This window comes from Sus scrofa, chromosome 15, assembly GCF_000003025.6.
Source record: "Sus scrofa isolate TJ Tabasco breed Duroc chromosome 15, Sscrofa11.1, whole genome shotgun sequence".
NCBI classification, from domain to species: domain Eukaryota; kingdom Metazoa; phylum Chordata; class Mammalia; order Artiodactyla; family Suidae; genus Sus; species Sus scrofa.
Window position 1 is genome coordinate 128,671,959 of NC_010457.5, and position 20,217 is coordinate 128,692,175.

At 43.2% G+C, this 20,217-nt stretch overlaps 1 protein-coding gene across 1 annotated transcript in view; it reads left to right on the forward strand.

Moving 5' to 3' along the window:
* COL4A3 (collagen type IV alpha 3 chain) overlaps positions 1-20,217 on the forward strand; it is a 151,692-nt gene that overhangs the window by 60,319 nt on the left and 71,156 nt on the right. The window contains 6 exon segments of the mRNA XM_021075272.1: positions 11,275-11,331; positions 12,113-12,202; positions 15,690-15,734; positions 16,842-16,886; positions 17,848-17,910; positions 19,458-19,511. Coding sequence (XP_020930931.1) covers positions 11,275-11,331; positions 12,113-12,202; positions 15,690-15,734; positions 16,842-16,886; positions 17,848-17,910; positions 19,458-19,511 — 354 coding nt within the window.

Sequence of the window (20,217 nt, forward strand, 5' to 3'; positions counted from 1 at the left end):
CTGCATTGGACTAGGGATTAAACCCATGCCTCCACAGTAACCCAAGCCACTGCAGTCATATTTTTAACCCACTGTGCCACAGTGGGAGCTCCCTGTTTTCTGTTTTTTATATCTTATCTTTTATCAGAACAGAGTATGTGTCAATGTATTCACAAACGTACTATCCCACTTAACTCGAAACTTCCACTCACCTCCATCTTCCAAAAATTAATTGACCCTTTTAATCTGGTTTTGTCTTCTCACCAGTTTTACATCTCTTGTGAGTTGATACTTTGTTATAATTTAATCATTATCTTATTCTGGTTTTCAAAAGGAGAGGACACATACAAAGTTGTTAAGTCAACTATCTTTCTAGACAATCATAGATAAAGAGAATCAACTATCTTTCGCTCACAAGCCTAAGCGTGCCTGGTTTTCCTGCTTTTATTCAGAATAGTATTGCTATTCAAGCAGTGTCTATGTTTCCAGATAAGGTGACATCGGAGCCTTCCCTAGAATTCAAAGTAGGTTTCTGTTTGGGAAAGTGGCCTTGTCTCCTTTTTTTGTTTGTTTTGATTTTTAAAATTAAAAGATTCTTTCAAAGAGACACAATATTAAAATATATACTTTATAATAACCAAACATTTAAAATTGTTTAGCACATGGATGTTATTTCATTGCAAGTATTTAGGGTCATTAAAGTTATATTCAAAGTCTTCCAAATCAATCACCGAGTGAAATAGAAGAAATTATACAAAATCAATCATTTGTGGGTTTTGTTTAGAAATTCTCTGAAGTTGTAACTCTATTTTCTATTATCTATTAATGTATATTTCTAGTAGGCATTGCTATTTGTGTCCACAGCCTTGTCTCCTGAGCCACCTTCAACTTCTTATATTCTTCCTTGCATACTTAACTTTCACCAATACAAAGTGGATTTTTCCTTAAAATGTCTTACATTTCCGTGATTAAGTACAAGGTTTCTAAAAACTCCTAGCAACTCTCCCAGAACCAAAACTGGAAAATGTAAAACCTTTAAATTCACTTTAGCTTTGCCATGGACAACTGGTAAATAACAGCTTGTGGAAGTGGTGAAAGGCATGTGGTCATTCTCCACATGACAAGAGCTAAGGACGGCTTCTCCAGGCAGATTGACTCACTGCTCAGCTAGTACATTCTGGAGAGATCAAGTAGAACCCTGAAGTGCCTGGTTCAGGGGTCAGTTAACAGGTGCAATCCTATTCAGTGCTTCTTCACTGATTATCAGTTTATAAAGAGAGAAGTGAGTTTTGTACACAAGCTGCATTTTATTTTTTTTTCAAATCAGTACCATCAAAGATGTTTTCTGAAAGGCCAGGTCCTGCATAGAGGCAAGCCAGGCTTGCAAACAAAGGGGCTCCATTGCCCAACATGTGATTCCAGCTTTGGGTCTGAACTTGTGGATTTGAACTTTCTACGATTTGTGGCATTCATGGTGTGTGTGCATGTGTGTGTGTGTGTGTGTGTGTGTGTGTGTGTGTGTGTGTGTGAAAAGGCATTGATCTTAAAGATGCAATTACAGAGGAGATTTAAAAAAATGAATTCATTAGCATCCCTTATACAGTAAGAGATTAACTCACTGTCACCTCTCAAAGAGAAAAGCACGCAGCAGTAGGTCACCAAGCCAGTAGTGGCCGACCAGAGGGGATGAGGACACAGAGAGGGGCAGTCATGCCTAGTTTAGTGCTTCACAAAAGCCATGTCAGTGTAGACTTGCCCCAGACTAAGGCAAGTGAGAAAAATAAGAACATAAGGAATTTTTTAAGAATAAAAAGTTACTTGTTTTTTATTTCAAAGTGTCATATTCTGTGAGCGTTCACTTGCTTCCTTCATAGTTTTTTGATTCATTCATTTATTTTTACAGAATGATGCCAGTGGTAGATGACAGGGTCACTGTTGATGGGCAGGTGGGAAGGTGGATTTCTTTGGGATTGTTGGTGGTCATTGCCCTTACACAGCAAATTATGAACAGGACAAGCCTGTGTTGGGATCGACCTAAACATTGTTGTATTTTACAGCTCTGTAAAGTCTAAAACATCAGGAACTTTTGGATTAGATGATCTACTGGGTTCTTCCAGTCCTCAAATTGCATTGCATTGGACTGAAGTGTGATGAGGGGAAAAAGAGGCAAATGAGTGGAAATGGGAGGAAAAGAGAGGAATTCCTGTCTGATGCTCAGAGGCAGAAAACCATCTCTCACAGAACCTCAGAGACTATACATTCCTTAGTTTCTATCTTTTCTTTTTTTTTTTTTTTAGGTCAGCATCCGCGGCATATGGAGGTTCCCAGGGTAGGGGTCTAATCAGAGCTATAGCCACCGGGCCTACGCCAGAGCCACAGCAACGCAGGATCCGAGCTGCGTCTGTGACCTACACCACAGCTCACAGCAATGCCAGATCCTTAACCCACTGAGCAGTGCCAGGGATCGAACCCACATCCTCATGCATACCAGCTGGGTCCATTACCACTGAGCCACAATGGAAACTCCATCTATCTTAATTTTTTAATATAACTTTTATACTGCCACAAAAAATAGAATCAAGATAATTTATACCAGGGGTTAACAAGCTTTTCCTGTAAAAGGTCAAGAGGCAAAACCAAGGATGTTGTGTGGGTATCTATAAAACAAGACAGAAAGACACACAAATATTTTAACTATGAAACACAAAACTTTATTTATAGACACTGAAATTTGAAGTTCACATAATTTTCAGTGTACAAAGTATTTTTTTTTTATTTTTAAAAAATTCTTTGTAAATAAAAAAACCATCCATTCTTGGAATTCTCATTTTAGCTCTGCAGGTTAAGAACCCAACATAGTGTCCATGAAGATACAGGCTGGCTCCCCGGCCTTGCTCAGTGGGTTAAGGACCTGACGTTGCCAAAAGCTGCAGTGTAGGTCACAGATGCAGCTTGGATCTGGTGTTGCTGGGGCTGTGGTGTAGGCGTGCAGATGCAGCTCTGATTCAACCCCTAGCCTGGAAATGTCCATATGTGGCAGGTGCAGTTGTGAAAAGAAAAAAATTAATAACCCACCATTCTTAGCTGGTAGGTATACAAAGACAGACGGCAGACTGGATCGGAGCTGTGGGCTGCCCTGTGCAGAGCCCTGAGGTTCACAGCTGATTTCATGACCAACCTCATCTTATTTATAGCTAGGATTTTGTTACATCATCAGGGCGCAGTGACAGAGTGAGAGCAGGAGCTGTGTATTCTCCCTCTCCCATACCTCAGAGCCTGCAGAACCAGTCAATAACAAAATATAGTGTAGAGTTAAGAATACAGCCTGGGTGGAGTTCCCGTCGTGGCGCAGGGGTTAACGAATCCGACTAGGAACCACAAGGTTGCAGGTTCGATCCCTGGCCTTGCTCAGTGGGTTAAGGATCTGGCATTTCCATGACCTGTGGTGTAGGCTGCAGATGCGGCTCGGATCCCGCATTGCTGTGGCTCTGGCGTAGGCCAGCGGCTATGGCTCCGATTCGACCCCTAGCCTGGGAACCTCCATATGCCGTGGGAGCGGCCCAAGAAATGGCAAAAAGACAAAAAAAAAAAAAAAGAATATGGCCTGGGTCAAACCTCCTGGGTTTGGGAGTTCCCATTGTGACTCAGCAGGTTACGAATCCAACATAGCGTCCATGAGGATGCAGGTTTCAATCTCCGGCCTCGCTCAGTGGGTTAAGGGTCTGGCATTGCTGTAAACTTCGGTGTAGTTCAAAGATGTGGCTCAGATCCAGCTCTGCTGTGGCTATGGTGGCCCTCAAAAAAAAAGGCACCTGGGGTTCAGACTCCCCAGCTGCATTCCTTCCTGCCTCTAGCCTCTCCATCTCCCAGTTTTCTTATCTAGAGGAAGGGTTAATAACAACACCTACCTCCCAGAACTGCTGTCGGATGTCACTCAGATCATGCACAAGACAGGGTCCTGGGCAGAGCTCCCAAATATTGCCTACTGGTGTCATGAGGTACTGATCCGAGTTCAGTCTCTCCCCAGCACTTTTTCTCGGGATCCTGTAGAGTCTACTCATCTTCCACGAAGGGCCAAGTCCTCTTCGTCCTACCAAACTCAAAACCTTTTAGGGCAAGGGAAAAAAACCAAAAAAGAACCCTGAGTGAATGATTATGGGTGTAAATAAACACCACTCCCTGCCTTACGTGCGATAGGCCAAACCTTCTTACCGTATTGCTTATTCCCGAATGTACCAGAGGCCTCTGACTGCCACCTTCTTTGTCAGAGCCAATAATCTGCACGCCTGCTATGGTCCAGAAAATCAAAAACGGGTGGCTGATTTCGATGTCTAGACTGGGGATGTCTCTCTGGACAGAAAGATAGGAAGTGGCAGTTGCAACGAGATTCCTGTGAAATCCAGGTGCAGGGACCCTGGGTCCTGGGCAGGAAAGAAGGGGCCACCGCAGCAAGCCGAGCATAGATGTCAACCTCTGACACTGGAGGGCATGCAGCCAAGGCTCGTGGTCAATTGCTTAAGGCCAGCACGGATGGGCAGGGAGGGGGACCCTGCAAAGACCAGCCCGTGGAGTCTGTCTGGCACGGCCGGCCGGCACTCCGTCAGCTCTTCTTTTCACACACAGAAACTTTGGCCTCAGGCTATTGGCTGGGCAGAGGGTCAATAATCATAATGCAAAATCAACAGAGCTGCTCAGCAGAGTGTTAACCAGCTTTGGACGCTGCCAACTTCCCCTTCTGCTAAACCAGGCTGGGCTGGGCGAGGGGGAGGGGAGCTGGAGGGAGGGCTGGGAATGCCCAGGAATGCACAGGAATGCGCGGATGCTGGGCACGCGATGCTTTGAGGGTAGAGAGGGGGAACCATCCCAGCTCTTTTGGAAATTGTTTCCTGGCCTATTAAAGAACAATTTTTAAAAGTATGTGCCTCAGTGGATCCTTGATGAGCTTCAAGAGGAAAAAGATCTTTTTTTTTTTTTTTTTTTTTAAACTCTGCCGATGCTGAAGGGATGTAAAGAGTGTGAGACCCGGTTCTACCTGCAAACGTGTAAACATAACAAGCCCTCAATTCATGAGCATTAAAGGAGTAAAATTAAGTTAATCTATTAGCCAGAGCCCACCTTATTGAGACCCCTCTGTGACAGCGGAAGGGGAGGAGAAAGTCTTCCTAGACCCTCTTGGGTCCTTGGCGGGGTCTGCAAATTAAACCAAACCAACCAAACAAGATTAAAGGAGAAAAGCATACACAGTGTTAAAAAATCTTTTTACCTGTGCCTGGGAGCCTTTGAAAGAGAAAGACCCAAAGTGGTGACCAGAGCAGGAGGCAGTTTAGACCTTTTAGACAAAGAAACAGTAAAGGTGTGAAGAATTGCTAAAACCAAGGGCTGTGAGCTAGAGGTAGTAACTGCTGAAGAGTGATTAGGAGACAAGGGCTGGTTTAACAAGGTTTGTACCCAGATTCCCTAGTGCCATCTCTGGGCTGTTATGATTCTGTCTTTATTTTTTTCACTTTTTATTTTTGATTTTTATGGCCACACCTACAGCATATGGACGTTCCTGGGCCAGGGGTCGAATCCGAGTCACATCTGTGACGTACACCACAGCCTGAGGCAATGCCACATCCTTAACCCACTGAGTGAGGCCAGGGATCAAACCCACATCCTCACAAAGACAACGTCAGGCCCTGAACCCGCTGAGCCACAGTAGGAACTCCCCCATCTTTCATTTATAAACATCAGATACCATCGGGGGTTTCAAACCCCAACCTGATGTTTATGTTGCTAAACAAATAAAACAAACTGTGTGCTCATGTTAAAATCATATTTGGTCCACCAACTAATATAGTCAGTATACTCTAAGAGGACTATTCACAAATATGACTAAATTCAGTTGCAGCTTCACAAAAATACTTTTTAGGAGTTCACTGGTGGCTCAGTGGGTAAGGATCCCACATTGTCACTGCTGCAGCTCGGATCGATGCTATGATGAGGGTTCAATCCCTGGACCAGGAACTTCCACATGCCATGGGGAAAAAAAATTTTTTAAGCCTCTTACTATTGCTCAGGACCAAATCTTTGGCACTGGGAAAAATGACTTCGAGAGGAAATATCTAGGAAGGTGGTGGCTAGTTTGGACTGATGGAAAAAAATATCAGGCTTTAGCATGTATGTCCTTCGCCACAAGCTAGCACAGCACAAAGAAGAGAGTGGCAGCCCCCACGACTTTGTCCTCTGCTGAATGCACGGCACTCTGCAGGCACCCTGTTGACAGACAGAGCTTAAGATCTTCCTTTACAGGTTAGGCAACGTGGAAGGATTTTAAGTAATTTGTCCAAAGCTCCAGATGGTAGCTGGCAAATCTGGACATAGATCCCACACAGATCTGGCGGAAGGCCTGTGATCTGGGGACTTCTTGGAATTTTAAGATTCTCTATGGTTGAAGTTTACTTTGGGAGTTTCCGTTGTGGCTCAGCAGGTTAAGAACCCAACATAGGGTCCATGAGGATTCAGGTTTGATTCCTGGCCTTGCTCAGTGTGTTAAGGATCTGGTGTTGTCACGAACTGCAGTGTAGGTCCCAGATGTGGCTCCATTCAACCCTTGGCCTGAGAACTCCCATAGGCCACAAGTAAGATTGTAAAAAGAAAAAAAAATTATTTTGCATTCTAAGTGGGTTCATGAAAAAAAATGAATGTGACTATTAAATTAATGGGTCTCACAAGTTTAGCTATTTAATATGCAATAGCGCTAAAACATCATGTGATCTTGGACCACTTCCTGATGTGTTAATGGTTAGCAAGAGGAGAAGAGCCATAAAATCATAATTAAGAGCTTACTGTTTATGACAAATGATTTCTTACTTCATTAAGGTATATTGAAACTAAGAGGTACTCTCCTGGTGAAAGAGAAAAAAAAAATCATTAAAAATGTTTCTTAAGAAATATCCATCATTATGCTTTCTAAATACTTAACAGCATTTGGCCAGTGACTTAGCATTTGAACAGTACTTAATGGGTTATATTCCATTAATATAATCATGATGTTTCAAAAGTGAGTCCAAAAACAAGTGGATCAAACGCAACAAAAACAAAAATATGGCCACTGTTGTCTTTAGGTCAAATAATCTATTTGAATTATTAAATTATTACAACAGGGAGTTCCCTTGTGGTGCAGCAGATTAAGGATCTGGCATTGTCACTGCAGCAGTTCAAGTTCAATCCTGGGCCCAGGAACTTCCACATGCCACAGCCATGGCCTAAATAAATAAATAAATAGAACAGATTTGCAAAGTTAAAATTTTATTTCAAGAAAAACAGCACAATTAAGAGAAGTAGGGTTGGGGGCGGGGGTACCACCATCACCATCCAAAAACAGGGGTTGGGGTGGGGGTACCACCATCACCCATCCAGAAACAGTGCAGCACCTTATTTCACATGGCTCTGCGCTGGTCTATGCAGCTCTTGCTTCTGGAGCAGCAGCTGAACATCTGCCAGAAGCTGCCCTGACTATAACTCTGAGTTTATTCAATCAGGGGGAGCATCCACCTGTCAGCAAAATCCTCACATCCTCTGATGTCCTCGTCAATCCGATTGTGCAGATATAAAGGCAGACCACACCGTGCCAATTTCACTGAAAATTAAAGTTGGAACAATTTTTGGAGTAGTTCTGCTCACCTGGGCACAGAAACACAGCCCTCGACCTTGTTCTGGAGTCTTGCCCATAGGGCTGACCACCTGTGCGTGGATGACATGCCGGATGCATCGGTAACACAGCAGACTCTCTCTCAATGACTTCCTCTGACTCACAGTAATGGACCAGAACTCTGCATACCTCCTGTCCAACAGACTGGTTGACCCCACTGCCCACTGCCCCCTTGGCAATCCATAGGCTTTCCTACAACCCACCGACATGTGCTCCATGGTGGAGTTTTAGAATTGCCAAGAGTTTTAGATTCTGCCAGGTGTACTTATTATTGTAATAAAGTAATCTAATTAATTACGAAATAACAAATGCATAAAAAGATGTTTCTATGCAAACTAGGTTGGAAGATTTGATAAGGTAAAATTGATAGAAAACTGCTACTCAATTAAGTGTGGTTGAGAAAACACTGAAGTTAGAGGCAAACAGGGATTTGTATCCGGAAGGACCTTACACTCAGATTGCTCCACAAGCATCTTTCAGCAATTGACCTGTTTCAAAGAAACCCAAACTGGAAATGGTGGTGGTGTGTTACGGGTGTGACTTGGCAAGGATGATGCCATAGCCTCTAAAGAGCAGACCCATTCCCAAAGAAAAGACCTGTGGCCTGTTTCACAAGATTGAAGAATTGGTGTGCATTTATATCTTTTAAGTTAAAAGGAAATGCCTAGGGAGTTCCCATTGTAGCTCAGTGGGTTATGAACCAGACTAGCATCCATGAGGACACACGTTCGATCCCTGGCCTCGCTCAGTGGGTTAAGGATCTGGCGTTGCAGTGAGCTGCGGTGCAGGTCACAGACAAGGCTTGGATCCTGTGTGACTGTGGCTGTGGTATAGGCCAGCAGCTGCACCTCCGATTCAGACCCCTAGCCTGGGAACCTCCATATGTAGCATGTGGGGCCCTAAAATGACAAAAAAAAAAAATTTAAAAGATTCCCGGAGTTCCATTGTGGCACAGCAGGTGTAGGGTCCGGCATTGTCACTGCAGCAGCTCAGGTTGCTGCTTGCTGTGGCAAGGGTTTGATCCCTGGCCCGGGAACTTCTATGTGCTGTGGGCGTGGCCAAAAATCTTTGAAAGTTTGCTGAAAGTAAATAGTGACTATAAGTTTTACTCCGAGAAATAAAATTAAGATGGCCTCTATATACCTCCTTAGGAGTTAGAGGACTTCCCATTTGCCTTCTCCTACCTGGGGTAGAGATGCTCAGAATGCAGGTGTTGTGTGATGTCGGGGAGGCAGAAGAATCAGAGATGCTCATGGTCCATGTGAAATGATGGCCATCCTGTTGTGTAACCTTGAGCACCAAGTCCTTCTTGGCCCCAATATCTGGTCTCTGTGGATGTAGGACCCAGACCTTCCTTTTTGAGTCCCTGCTGACTCCTCCAGACACTGTGGGAACAGCATGCTCATCCATTCACTCCTGGGACCAACTTATCATCAATCAGGTCCTTCTGCTCCAGGTTCTAAATCCAGGGGAAATCTTGTCTCCAGGCAGATTTTGCTTTCAGCCCTGTGACAAAAGCATCCCTAAGATGTGGGGCACACAAGCTGGAATCTTTCTTGGAATGAGAGGAAAAAAGGCATCACACACAAAAAGCAGACATATAAACTAGTGTCTCAAACGGCCCAGTGTTAAGAAATATTTAGCGAATTCGCTCTACCCTACGAAAGGGCATTTTATTATTAATAATTATTATTATTGTTTTTTGCTATCGTTTTAGGGCCAAACCTTCGGCATATGGAAGTTTCTAGGCTAGAGGTATGAGTCGGAGCTGCAGCTACCAGCCTACACCACAGCCGCCACGACAATGCCAGACCCGAACCGCATCTGTGACCTACACCTCAGCTCATGGCAACACTGGATCCTTAACCCACTGAGCAAGGCCAGGGATCACACCTGCATCCTCATGGATACTAGGCAGGTTCATTATTGCTGAGCCACAATGGGAGCTCCAAAATGGACATTCTAGATGTTGGCTTAGATTGGTAAATCAGAATCACCCAGGGAGCCTATTACAGATGACTGAGATCAACCACAGGGTTATTGATTCAGTGAGTCTGGGGTGAGGCCAAGAATCTGCATTTCTGTCAAGTTTCCAGGTGATACTGATGTTGCTGGTCTGGAAACCCACACTTTGAGAACTACTGTTTTGGTAGATATTAGCATACTTACATTAGTATACTAGAGTTAGTAATATTTAGAATACTTAAATATATGATTGAAATGAACACTGAGGTTTAAAAACCTAGAAAATCAAAATTAAAATATTAAGGTAGGAGTTCCCTGGTGGCCCAGTGGATAAGGATTCAGTGTTGTCACTGCTATGCTTGGGTTCAGTCCCTGGCCCAGAAACTTTCACACGCCTTGAGTGCAGCCAAAATCATCATCATCATCAGAACAATAAAATAATTCAGCTAGACATGACGTAATGGCCCCAAGCATCAGGGAGGAAAAGTGGGAAAATTTAGTCTTCCAAAAAATTGCCAAGTAGTCAACCCTTTGGGAAAATACTGAATTTCTTTCAATTAAATACTTTCCATTCCTATAAATCGAGGTGGGTAAAGTGGCGAAGATCAATGATGAGTCCATGAGAATTACTGGGCTCCCCTTTCTTGAATGACAGTATAGCCTACTGCCCTCAGCTTTATATTTTCAATTAAAGACATTTCTATTTGTGTATTTTTATTTTCACTGCACACACAGGGTCCCCACTTTGGGAACATTTAAAGCAATTTCTTTTTATTTTTCCTATCAGCCAGCACATCTCCTTTGCCCTGCCTGAGCTGTCAATTAGTATCTTTTTCCTGGGGAAAATAAACTTTCAGTTAATATCAGCACCCCCCCCAAAAAAAGATAAATATATATAATTATAGAATATGTGTAAAAAAATTTTTAATCTACTATTTTAAACTATTTCTCTATTCCTCTGCTGGCAGAGAGGAATTTAAAAATTGACCTTCATTAGAGCTGGCACGTGCATAGGTGTGAAAGCTGGGGTTGTAAGTGTGTCAAAGCAACTAGTTAGATGGGTAAGAATTATCAAGTTCACGGCTAAATTTTTGGTTTTGTTTTTTAATGAGAAAGAACATTTTGATATTTGCATCCGGGAATCAGTTTTTCTTTAAAAAGCATACTGGGTTCTGATCATCTTTTCTTAATCTTGAACGTTATTTCAGGAAAAGAAAACCTTAGAATTCCCTCTAGGAGATATCACCAATTAATATACACAAATGATATGTGTTCATTTTGTTGAACCTAAAAAATCTTCAAATATTAGACCACTTTCTACTTAACAACAATAGCAATTTCATATGGTTCGACTATATATTGTTCTGCAAAAAAGAGAGCTGACTTGGCCTTTTCCATAAATAAATTACTTGAAATTCCTAAACACAATAAAAATGATGTACATGCATCTGACAGTTCTCCTAAATGCATCTCCCTTTTCTACTCTATTTCTATTAATAAATTGCTACCGTGTCACAGGCTTCCTGATAAATAGTGTTCGATGCTCAAAGAACAGAAAAATACGTTTGCTTTTGTTCTGTCAGTTGGGATTTATTAAGCCGTTTTTAAACAAAACCCTTCTCTTTCCCTCTTCCTAGGGCTGTGTCTGCAGAGACAAAGGCCAGTGCTTCTGTGATGGGGCCAAAGGAGAGAAGGTAAAAACAAAACCTTCATTCTGCTTCTTTCCTCCATAGAGCTCATTAAGGAATTCACGCTCTTTCATTAGCCGCAGAGTGATCAGCAGTATGATATTCCATTCCCCAAATCCAATTTTAAAGTAATTGTATGCAAACATTATCCTGGATTGGTGGGAAAAGGCTTTGGAGGGAGGCTTCAGATAACTTGTGTAAATGCCAGCAGTTACTGTAACTCTCTTGATCTGTACGGAAAGAAGTAGCAAGTTAAAGACAAAGAAAGTTTATAAGAATGCTTCCATATGTATCCCCTATTTCCATTGTTGCTCAACTCAAAAGAACAACTGAAAACGCTCCCTTGGACACCAACGCAGAAACCCGCAGGTTTTGTCCGCAGCGTCGGTGTACGGGCGCCCCCTGGTGGAAGACTCTTGCGGCTGCGCTCTAGCTGAGGGGAAGTAGCTCCATTGCAAATTCAAGTAAAAAAATGAGTGCCGTGAAATCTCATTAATTCGCTCCATTAACTTTCAATTTGTGATAATTAAGACAGAGGCAGAACTAAAGTTTTTCCTTTGTTGACAAAACCCTTTTCTCGGATACGCTAATGAATTGCTTAACTATATTGAAAAGTGACTGCTTAAAAAATCTTTTTGCTTAAAACTATTTTTAAAAGAACATATTGTAAACTCTTTAGAGAAAATAACTTCTGTATAATTTATATGCTCATTATAATAGTAATTATTGTTATGTTTATTTTAAAGTGCTGTTCTGGGTGCTTATTGGTGTGTTTTGGTTTTAACAGGGGGAGAAAGGCTTTCCAGGACCCCCAGGTCCTCCTGGCCAGAAGGGATTCCCGGGTCCGGAAGGCCTGCCTGGACCACAGGGACCCAAGGTATGTCAGCCTTGAGTTTGGAAAATCCCCAGTCCATCTAACCTTTGTGCCCACCCCCAGAGTGGCTGACAACCTGCAGAAAATTCCCCATCTCAGCCAACTGATGGACGCCATGGCAAATTCCTGCTCCAGTCCTAGCTGGACCCTCCAAACTTCATCTTACGACAGGACAAATTGGTTCACTGGTTCACTGATTCATATGATTGTCATTATCTTCAAGTCCACTGCTCAACCTCCTCCCCCTCTTCCACCTGCAGTCTCCACTTCTGCCTCGGCCCCTCCTTTCTTTTGTCCCACATGAAAGGACGAATTTTTTGTGCCTTCCATTTATGACCTACCCCTCTACCTGTATCATCACCAAGATTCCCACTAGAACCATGTTCCATAGGTGTATCCTCTCTTTCAGACATTCTAACGTTCCTTTTGATGTCAGCTTTTCTCTTTCAGTCCTTAAGCATGCAGATACTCCCCACACCAATATAAAACTTCCTCTAGCTCTTTCAGGTCCTGTAGCCAAAGCATTTCCCTCCTTCCCCTGGCTTTCCTATCTCAGGCAAGCTTCTTTAAAAAGAATAGGAGTTCCTGCTGTGGCTCAGCAGGTCGAGAACCCGAATAGTATCCACGAGGATGTGGGTTCAATCAGTGGCCTCGCTCAGTGGGTTAAGAATCCAGTGCTGCTGCAGTGTAGGCTGCAGATGCAGCTCAGATCCCGGGTTGCCATGGCTGTGGCATAAGCGGCAGCTCCCATCGACCCCCAGCATGGGAACTTCCATAAGACACAGGTGCAGCCCTAAAAACAACAACAACAACACAAAAAAAACTAACCATGCTGGCTGTGGTTCATCTCCTATTCACTCCTGAGCTTGTGACAGTTTGCCTTCTGCTCCCTGCCCTGAAAACCCATGACCTCCATATCACCCATGTCTTCCAAATGGCCAATGCAGAAAGATACACTGTGTCTGTATCTGACCTGGAGGGCTGCTTTGCTTGAAACTGGATCATTCTCTTCTCCTTGAAACACATCCTTGTTTCGGAACCCTTTCTTTCTTGGATTTTTCTTTTCTAACAACCTCCTTTTCATGAGTAACTCTTTCCCAACTTGTCCCCTAAACATCAGGCATCCTAAGGTTCTAACCAGAGCCTATGGCCCTTCACACTCATCACACATTTTTATCCTAAAGTCTGTGATACAACAAAGGGCTTTGTTTAAATAAATGCCCTAGAGGATTTGCTAAATAACTGCATAACCACTAGATTTGCTGATGGCTCTTTCCTTCTGTGGACTTAAGCCTGGGCTCTCACGCACCCACCCGGTCACTCCCCTGATGGCTGGCTTCCAGGACACTGAACTAACTAATAAGTTATGAAAGGTAATTATCATTGAGTCCCCCACAGGGTCTTTTTGAATTTCATAAGTAATGTTTAGACTAATTTAGGCAACATTTTCTGTGACTGTGTTCTGAGTCTGGCTTTGGGACATTTATTCTTGACTTTCTCATTTACTTCCCCACACTGATCAAATCAGTTGTGACTGTAGTTAAACTACTATCTTCTCCATTTTAGGGATTAGGAGACTGACAGCCAGAGCCCTTAAGTAATGCAGTAGGCTGCAGATGCAGGTTACCTAGCTAATTGGTAGCAAAATCAGAGTTCAATTTTGCTTTTATATGATGCCAGAATCAAACTCCTGTAACCAAAGACACTAAACCCACACCTGTGGTTTATAAGCAAAAATGCAAAAGCTTGGTTTTTTTTTCCCCAGAAATTCCTCCACTTAATTGTGTTCATGTCTACATTCTGTTTTTCCATTTCTCCTTTTTCTGTTGGTCATTTGAAAAAGTCATTCAGATTCTGGATATTAAGTGTCCACTGCTTTCCTTCAGGGCGTGGCCTCAGATTTCCCTCCATAGAATAAATTTGTCATTTCAGCCCTGGGCTTCAGATCAGCCTACTGCCAGCTCCTTCCTTATTGTTTTATTCTCTGCAGCCCTCTGCTGGATTCCTTAGCATTTCCTTAGAGAAGCTAACAAAACATTAAAACTATCGTTATAAGCACTTGGTGTTCAGACAGGAAAGGCTGACTTTGGCCTTGACCGTCTGATCTCTAGAAGACTCTGTAACATGGTGTTAGTACAGGCTGCATAGTGCGCAGGTATTCAGTAAAGTTCCTCCAGAAAACTCTGTCGTGTTGTCATGAGTTCATATATTAAAGTATGGCTTATCGATGTGCCGCAAATGATAATTTGATCAAAGCAGACAATTAGAGGATATTATAGCCCAACCAAAAGATTTTTTCAGGACATAAATGTCTTAATTTGAAATATGTGCTGCATGAGAAAATCTCTAATGGGGCAGTAAAACCTGCAAGTCACTCTTGCGCCTTCTGCAGATGACAAACAGCAGCCTGCAAAGGTCCCTCAGCCAGGAATTGCACTTCAGACAGGAAAGGCTGACTTTGGCCTTGACCGTCTGATCTCTAGAAGACTCTGTAACATCCCCTTCCTCAGATAATCAGAAAAACCGAAACATACTGAAACTCTCAGGAGTGACGTGAAAGATTTTTGGACCACGAAACTTTTACACCGAGTGGCCTCCTTCAAACAGTTTTGTTTTGGAGTTCCCGTTGTGGCGCAGGGGTTAACGAATCTGACTAGGAACCATGAGGTTGCGGGTTCGATCCCTGGCCTTGCTCAGTGGGTTAAGGATCCGGCGTTGCCGTGAGCTGTGGTGTAGGTCGTAACGCGGCTCAGATCCCGTGTTGCTGTAGCTCTGGCGCAGGCTGGTGGCTACGGCTCTGATTAGACCCCTAGCTTGGGAACCTCCATATGCTGCAGGAGCAGCCCTAGAAAAGGCAAAAAGACCTCCCCCCCCAAAAAAAAAAGTTTTGTTTTGGACTATTCTCTAAGAAACAGGCCCTCCTGTGTGCTCAAGGCAAGTCTATCTCTGGATGGAGCAGTCCTTCTTGCTATTTATTTATTTGTGGCTGGCAGGCACATTTGGTTCATAAAGTGTGTCTCCTGCACAGAAATACTGGCTGCCATTCTCATCCACCCTGCTAACTGTGTCATTCATCCTTATCAGCCCTCAGCAGCTGTCTGGCTAATGTGGGGCTTTTCCAGAGGCACTTCTCAGACACTAATGTGAATAGAATCAGCATCAAATCTCGTTGAGATGCAAATTCTGAATCAATAGTTCTGGGAGGTGGGGGAGACCCCCCTTGAGGCTGCCTTTCTAACAAGCTCCCAAACGACACTGCTGTTGGACCCCCACTTCGAGGAGCAAGGGTATATGAATGGATTTTTGTTTGTCCTTTCTGATAAATACTATAGCGCCAATGAAACAAGCAAGCAATTGAACCGTGCTAACAATGAAATAATCGCCCAAGCAAAACTGGCGTGTGAATAAAACTGGGACCTTTAATTTATGGGCTTATTCGTGCCAAATAATTGTCACAGGGCTTACCTTTTGTTTTTTCATTTGGACCTAGGGCTCTCCAGGACCTCCAGGACTCCCTGGTCCCAAAGGCATAAGGGTTAGTAGTGCAACCAGTCCCTGCTGATTGTTCGCTGAAAATGCTTTTTTTGAAAAGAATTCTGCCCTGGAAAAGTGATACAGATGTCACAAAGGAGTACGTTGTATATCATACATTTCTATCAATGAAGTTCAAGGACAGGTAAAACTAGTCCATCATGGTAGAAGTCAAAATAGTGGTTATGATGTTGGGGGTAGGTATGAATTGACCAGGAAAGGGAGTGATGGAGAGATTCTGTGTCAGGATGCAGAATTTCCAATAGGTGATGTGATTGTACATAAGTGTTCTTCAACCTGTTTGTGGGAGATTGGAGCTTTTTTACTATATGCAAATCATACCTTAAAAATATGTTCAAAAGAGCCCAAAACAATCTTGAGCATTTTTTGTTTGTTTGTTTTGCTTTTTAGGGCTGCATCCATGGCACATGGAGGTTCTCGGGGTAGGGGTATGAATCGGAGCTGTAGCTACCTACCCCAGAGCCACAGCAACACCAGATCCGAGCCACGTCTGTGATCTACACCACAGCTCATGGCAATGGCGGATCCTTAACCCACTGAAGGAGGGCAGGGATTGAACCCGCAACCTCATGGTTCCTAGTCAGATTCGTTTCTGCTGCGCCATGACGGGAACTCCTTAAACATTTATTTTTAAGAGTTATATAAGTGTAGGAGTTCATGTTATGGCTCAGCAGGTTAAGAACCCAACATAGTGTCCGTGAGGATTGGGGTTGGATCCCTGTCCTTGCTCAGTGGGTTAAGGATCCGGTGTTGCCACAAGCTTTGGTGTAGTTCACAGATGTGGCTCTGATCTGGTGTTGCTGTGGCTGTGATGTAGGTCGGCGGCTGTGGCTCCAGTTCTACTGGAAACTTCCATATGCTGCAGGTGTGGCTGTAAAAAAAAATATATATATATATATATATATATATACAAATGTAAAATTTACAAAAGTTTGTTGTGACTTTTTCTGTTTTTCCAATAATTTTTAGCCATTCCCAATTATAGTTATGGGGTGGGGTTATTGGAATGGTAAATCACTTTTTTAATTTATAGGTTGAACATTTTTAAAGAGTTTTTTCTTTCTACCCTTCCCCTTTTCTATGTCTTTAGGGAATAACTGGATTACCAGGATTCTCAGGTCCTCCCGGACTTCCAGTAAGTAAGGCAAAAAAAATGGAATAATTAAGTGGAATAAGAAGTAAGCTCATTTTAATAAAGCTGTTAAGCAGTAGCACAAGAAAATGGGTGCTGATAGATTTACTACTGATGTGTGATGAAACTGTCAGAGGAGAATCACATAGTGTAATAGAGTGTGGATGTATAGGATGTGCAAGTCAAATTGTATTTCCTAAAATACAAGCACAATAGATGGAATAGGTTGGGATAAGATGGAATGTGATGGGATGGGAAGGGATGGGATAAACTAGACTAGACTAGACTAGGAGTTCCCATCGTGGTGCAGTAGAAACAAATCCGACTAGGAGCCCTGAGGTTGTGGGTTCAATCCCTGGCCTCGCTCAGTGGGTTAAGGATCCAGTGTTGCCGCGAGCTGTGGGGTAGGTCACAGATGCGGCTCAGGTCTTGAGTTGCTGTGACTGCGACATAGGCCGGCAGCTGTAGCTCCGATTTGACCCCTAGCCTGGGAACCTCCATATGCCACAATTGCAGCCCTGAAAAGACAAAAAAAGACCAAAAAAGAAAAAAAAAAAAAGAATAAAATAGAATAGAAGAGATGAAATCTCCTTAATAGCCAGGATAATAAAATAATAAAATTGTTACCTCCGTGCACTCTTCCCTATTCCCTTTTCTTTCCTTTCCCCTAGGGTAACACGGCAGGTTAACAGACTCATTTTATATAGAAAAGCCTTTTTTTTTTTTAACCTAAAATAGCTGTATCTCACTTGATAAATTTTGGTTTTAATTAGCCCATTTTATTTGCTGCGTTTTTTTTTAATTACTATCTAAAATAACTCATTGACTACTTAACCATTTAAATAACCATTTATATTTAAATAACTATTTAAATTAGCCTGTCTTTCCCCTCGCCCTGCGTTCTTCACTCCTTCCACGTAGACCTGGGGCCTGATGGTGTCTCCTTTTTTGCTCTGTTTTTTAGGGCATCCCAGGCCATCCTGGACCTTACGGACTTGCTGGTTTGCCAGGATGCAATGGCTCTAAGGTATGTACATCTCACATAGACGATGCTTTGCTAAAGGCAAAGTAGCAACGGGAGGGACTAGGCTTTCCTTGAAACGTTCTTTTAGCCAGAACCAATGGTATATGTCTTCAGGGCAGAAATCTGTCGGTTTTCTTCTTCCTTTTTTCTTTATTTTCTTCTAGTTTTATTGACATATAATTGACATACAGCAATACAGAAGTTCAAAGTGTACAACATAAGGATTTGACTTATCTGTGTCGTGTAATGATTATCACAATAAGTTTAGCAAACCCCCATCATCTTATACAGACACAAAATTAAAGAAAGAAAAAAAACCACTTGTGTGTGATGAGAACTCTTAGGACTTACTCTCTTAACTTTTATATGTAACATTCAGCCAGTGTTAAATTATATTTATCATGTTGCACATTCCTTCCCTAGTACTTATTTATCTTATTACCAGAAGTCTCTAGTTCCTTTGGGCTGCCTGCATCCAATTCCCCTGACTCCCACCCACCTTGCTTTCTGATTGTCTTTTCCAGAAGTTGTCCCATGTTCACCCACAAAAACATAACTGGGGGCTCAAATGCTTATTTTCATCTGAGGTTGTGAGTGTATACAGATCAGAAACTAAAGCTTGAGGAAGTTCCCACGGTGGCTCGTCGGTAATGGGCCCGACTAGTATCCATGAGGTTAAGGGTTTGATTCCTGGCCTCACTCTGTGGATCAGGGATCCAGCATTGATTGCTGTGAGCTGTGGTGTAGGTTGCAGACTCGGCTCAGATCTTTTTTTTTTTGTCTTTTTGCCTTTTCTAGGGCCGCTTCCCATGGCATATGGAGGTTCCCAGGCTAGGGGTCGAATCGGAGCTGTAGCCACCGGCCTACGCCAGAGCCACAGCAACATAGGATCCGAGCCACATCTGCAACATACACCACAGCTCACGGCAACGCCGGATCTTTAACCCACTGAGCAAGCGCAGGGACTGAACCCGCAACCTCATGGTTCCTAGTCGGATTCATTAACCACTGCGCCACGACGGGAACTCCCTCGGCTCAGATCTTGAGTTGCTGTGGCCGTGGTGTAGGCCAGCAGCTGTAGCTCCAATTAGACCCTTAGCCTGTGAACTTCCATATGCCACACGTGCAGCCCTAAAAAGAAAAAAAGAAAAAGAAACTAAAGCTTGAAATGGAAAACTGGTCTTTGGAAAAGAATGACGGAGCTTTTCGATATTTCAGTGATCTGTTTCCTGCATTTCCCTTCTCTCTGGAATGGTAGCCATGCAAGGACTAATTACCAAAGTTTCAAGGAAGCAGCAGTTTAAAAGTTCTTGGCACAGTTACACTTTTGCCATGTATGCATAATTTGAGAAGCAGTGGGTGCTAATCTTGTTTTCAATTAAGAGAATGGTTTTCTGATCTTCAGCCTCACGACCCAGTAGCCATAAGGAATTTGGGTTCCTTTGACCAGATTTACCACTGCAGGGCTAGAGACGAGAAAACAGGGAAAATAACTCAATGGGCTATTCTAGAACAACTAAACAGAATGATAAGCTTTGTCTGTCTTCCAGGGTGAGCAAGGGTTTCCAGGACTTCCAGGAACACCAGGCCACCCAGGGATCCCGGTAGGTTTATATCTCTAACTCCTCATCAAAGACATATATGCAGTTATAAGGAGTTTCCTTTGGAATGACCAGGTACAGCAATCTGTCATGACCTTGAAGAAGTTCACGGTCGCCAACAGTAGACAATTGACAACGGAGACATGAATGAATAAATGCACTGAGGTTTGCACTTTGAGACTTGGTTGTGCTTGTAAGACGCGGACGTGAAGACGTGAAATGATCGGGGGAGACACGTGGGTGACTGTGACTCAAGGAGTGGGAGGGTTAAGAAAGGGGCCTTCAACCTGGGACTTAGCTCCATCCACGTCGAGGAGAACGGAATGTGTCAGTTAAGGAGAATAAGTCTACAAAGGAGGAAGGGCCCTAGCGGTAGAAGCAAACCAGGAGGAGTTATTCTGAAAGCCCAGGAAAGATATCGTTAAATAATGAAAATACAGCTGAGGACATCTGTCCATCTCCTGGGCCTCGTTGGATGATTCCTGAATCCAGCAGGATCCCATCTGCATCCAGCCATAGATTAGAAAGGTTTTTAAAGGCAGAGAGGGAATGGAAACCATGACGGTATTAGCAAAGAATGCATTGTTTTATTCGCAAAGAAGGTCTTGTCTTAGGTGAAGTTGCCTCCTAAGGGGAACTGAAGGGGCTGTTGGATGGAATATCTTATTAGTGCTGACCAGACATTTCCAGGTTAGCTGGTCAAAGGTCA